This window comes from Leptonychotes weddellii, unplaced genomic scaffold (assembly GCF_054177405.1).
Source record: "Leptonychotes weddellii isolate Sample4059 unplaced genomic scaffold, ASM5417740v2 HiC_scaffold_23004, whole genome shotgun sequence".
Lineage (NCBI taxonomy): Eukaryota > Metazoa > Chordata > Mammalia > Carnivora > Phocidae > Leptonychotes > Leptonychotes weddellii.
Window position 1 is genome coordinate 1 of NW_027819266.1, and position 2,624 is coordinate 2,624.

At 43.1% G+C, this 2,624-nt stretch overlaps 1 protein-coding gene across 1 annotated transcript; it reads left to right on the top strand.

Annotated features, from left to right (window-relative positions):
- LOC102728820 (hemoglobin subunit beta) lies at positions 1 to 1,598 on the top strand. Its single transcript, XM_081810338.1, has 3 exons — positions 1 to 121; positions 251 to 473; positions 1,343 to 1,598. The coding sequence occupies exons 1-3, from the start codon at positions 30 to 32 to the stop codon at positions 1,469 to 1,471; spliced, it is 444 nt and encodes a 147-aa protein (XP_081666464.1). The 5' UTR covers positions 1 to 29; the 3' UTR covers positions 1,472 to 1,598.
- The last annotated feature ends 1,026 nt before the right edge of the window (positions 1,599 to 2,624 follow it).

The following is a 2,624-nucleotide window of genomic DNA, read 5'->3' on the forward strand; positions in this document are numbered from 1 at the left end:
GTGTTCACTAGCGACCACAAACAGACACCATGGTGCATCTGACTGCTGAGGAGAAGTCTGCCGTCACCGCCCTGTGGGGCAAGGTGAACGTGGATGAAGTTGGTGGTGAGGCCCTGGGCAGGTTGGTATCCAGGTGGCAAGGCAGGCTTACGGAGAGTGAATGGAAGCTGGGCAGGTGGAAATGGCTCAGTCCCCTGGGTTTCTGACAGGCTCCGACTCCCCTGTCCTCTGTGCTGTTTTCACCCCTCAGGCTGCTGGTTGTCTACCCCTGGACTCAGAGGTTCTTTGACTCCTTTGGGGACCTGTCCTCTCCTAATGCTATTATGAGCAACCCCAAGGTCAAGGCCCATGGCAAGAAGGTGCTGAATTCCTTTAGTGATGGCCTGAAGAATCTGGACAACCTCAAGGGCACCTTTGCTAAGCTCAGTGAGCTGCACTGTGACCAGCTGCATGTGGATCCTGAGAACTTCAAGGTGAGTCTGGGATATGCTCCGTTTTTTTCTTTTCACTTTCTAGTCTTTCACTCTGATTCTTTTCCCTACCTGTTCTCCCCCCACCTTCCTTTTTACTTTAGTATATACCATCATTGAATGCTTTTCAAAATTTACATAATTTCATATGTTTTCTTTCAGTATTCCATATTGTTTCCTTTCTCACAACCTCTTTTTTTTCATCAAGCTCTTCACTTAATTACTTATCTTTTGCCCCTCTCTTCCCGCCCCCAACTTTTTCCTCCACTCGATACCCAAATTATGCACACTAGCTCTCATCTTCTCCTTCTGCACTTGGAAAAGTCTTTCTGTCTCTCCATATGGAGATTATAAGGGCTCCTCAAAGAGTTGTCACTCCAGAGACTACAAATCATCTCAAAATTATAGAATAATTGGGCATGTGATGTGATGAGCATAGGGTGTTATATGCAACTCATGAATCATTGAAAATTACATCAAAAACTAATGATGTATTATATGTTGGCTAACTGAATTCAAATTAAAAAAAGAAAAATTGCATTTTTATAGTCAAGACTCAATGGAAAGGAAAGGAAAGGAAAGGAAAAGAAATATCTGAGGATGCTAGACCAGAAGTAGTAGTTACTAAAAGACAGCCCAGCATCATACTAATGAATTAAGTATATATATATATATACATATAGATATAATAAAAATATACAGTATACATACATATATATTTACTCATTTATGCTGATGGAGATAACCTGAAGATCAGTTTGGGCTGGAGTGTGGGCAGAAAAAAATAAATGATTGCTGGCTCAGTTTCTCAGAAGCCCAGCTTGATTTCTGTCTTAATCATGTATACATATCTATCTCTGTCTTCCCCACAGCTCCTGGGCAACGTGCTGGTGTGTGTGCTGGCTCACCACTTTGGCAAAGAATTCACCCCTCAGGTTCAGGCTGCCTATCAGAAGGTGGTGGCTGGTGTGGCCAATGCCCTGGCTCACAAATACCATTGAGATCCTGGCCTGTTTCCTGCTGACCACTGGAAGACCCTGTTTCCCTAAATTCTATCTTCTGAACTGGGGGAAATAATGTCCACCATCAAGGGTATGGTTTCTGCCTAATAAAGAACCTTCAGCTCAACTTCCTGATTCATTTCACTTATTTTATTTTTTTGTCTGGGGGTATGGTACATCCCTGAGGGTCTACAGATAGGAAGCTCTTGTGTCTTATTCAAAGAGGTCAAGGAAATGAGAAGAGGAAAGGGACCATACATATCACTAGTGGATGACACTTCTCCCTCCAAAGCATAGGCACGGTCAAGAAGGTTTTAAATATATAGAGAATACTGGCATTACAGGGGCTCTATGGAAGACATGCAACCTAAGACACAGCCCTCAGGCTAATGCTTTGACCTATTTCCTACAATTAGTGAAAAATACGGTGCTCAAATAGAGACATAATGAATGATCAAGACACTGTTGTGTTTCCTTTTTCCCCACACCCCTTGCCTGCAGTGTAGCCTACCATAGCATGCTCCTTCAAGTGGGCCTACCCTAAGGGATAACCTCCCTCTTTTACTTGCCCCAAACATGTCCATAAATAATTCCTTCGCCCACCCTCCCATTTCAGACAAACTGCATGCTTGCTTATCACTTGTGATGCCTTTGCACCCTGGCCTCAATGCACTTTCCAATATTGCCTAAGAAAATTTTTCCAAACCCTTCCCCTCTTCCTATTTTCACATTTCTTCTTATCCCTCACACTCACACTCTATGCTGTATAAACATTTCTTCCTATTTTGTACTGTCACACATGATTACCGTGCCTTGTGACTTTCATTCATAGGCAAGAAGGGAATATTTATTAATTGAAGTGGTCGGTGACTGACTGAATGAATTAATGATTATTCCCTGTCATAGAACTGCTGGAACTAGAGGACAGTCTGAACCAGGGACCCCTGGAGAGAGGTGTTTTGGTGTCAACGCCCCAGGATAGGATGAGGAAAGGGAAACACTGATCAGACATTTGCTTTCTGTTCAGAGCCTGCTGGACATCTGGCCTTATGAACAAAATGCCTTGTATATTTGGAAAGGGGCCCAAACTGAAGCCAAGACTCTGCTCCTGGGATACACAGTTTCAAATTTAACTTGGGAAAAATTGCCCCTT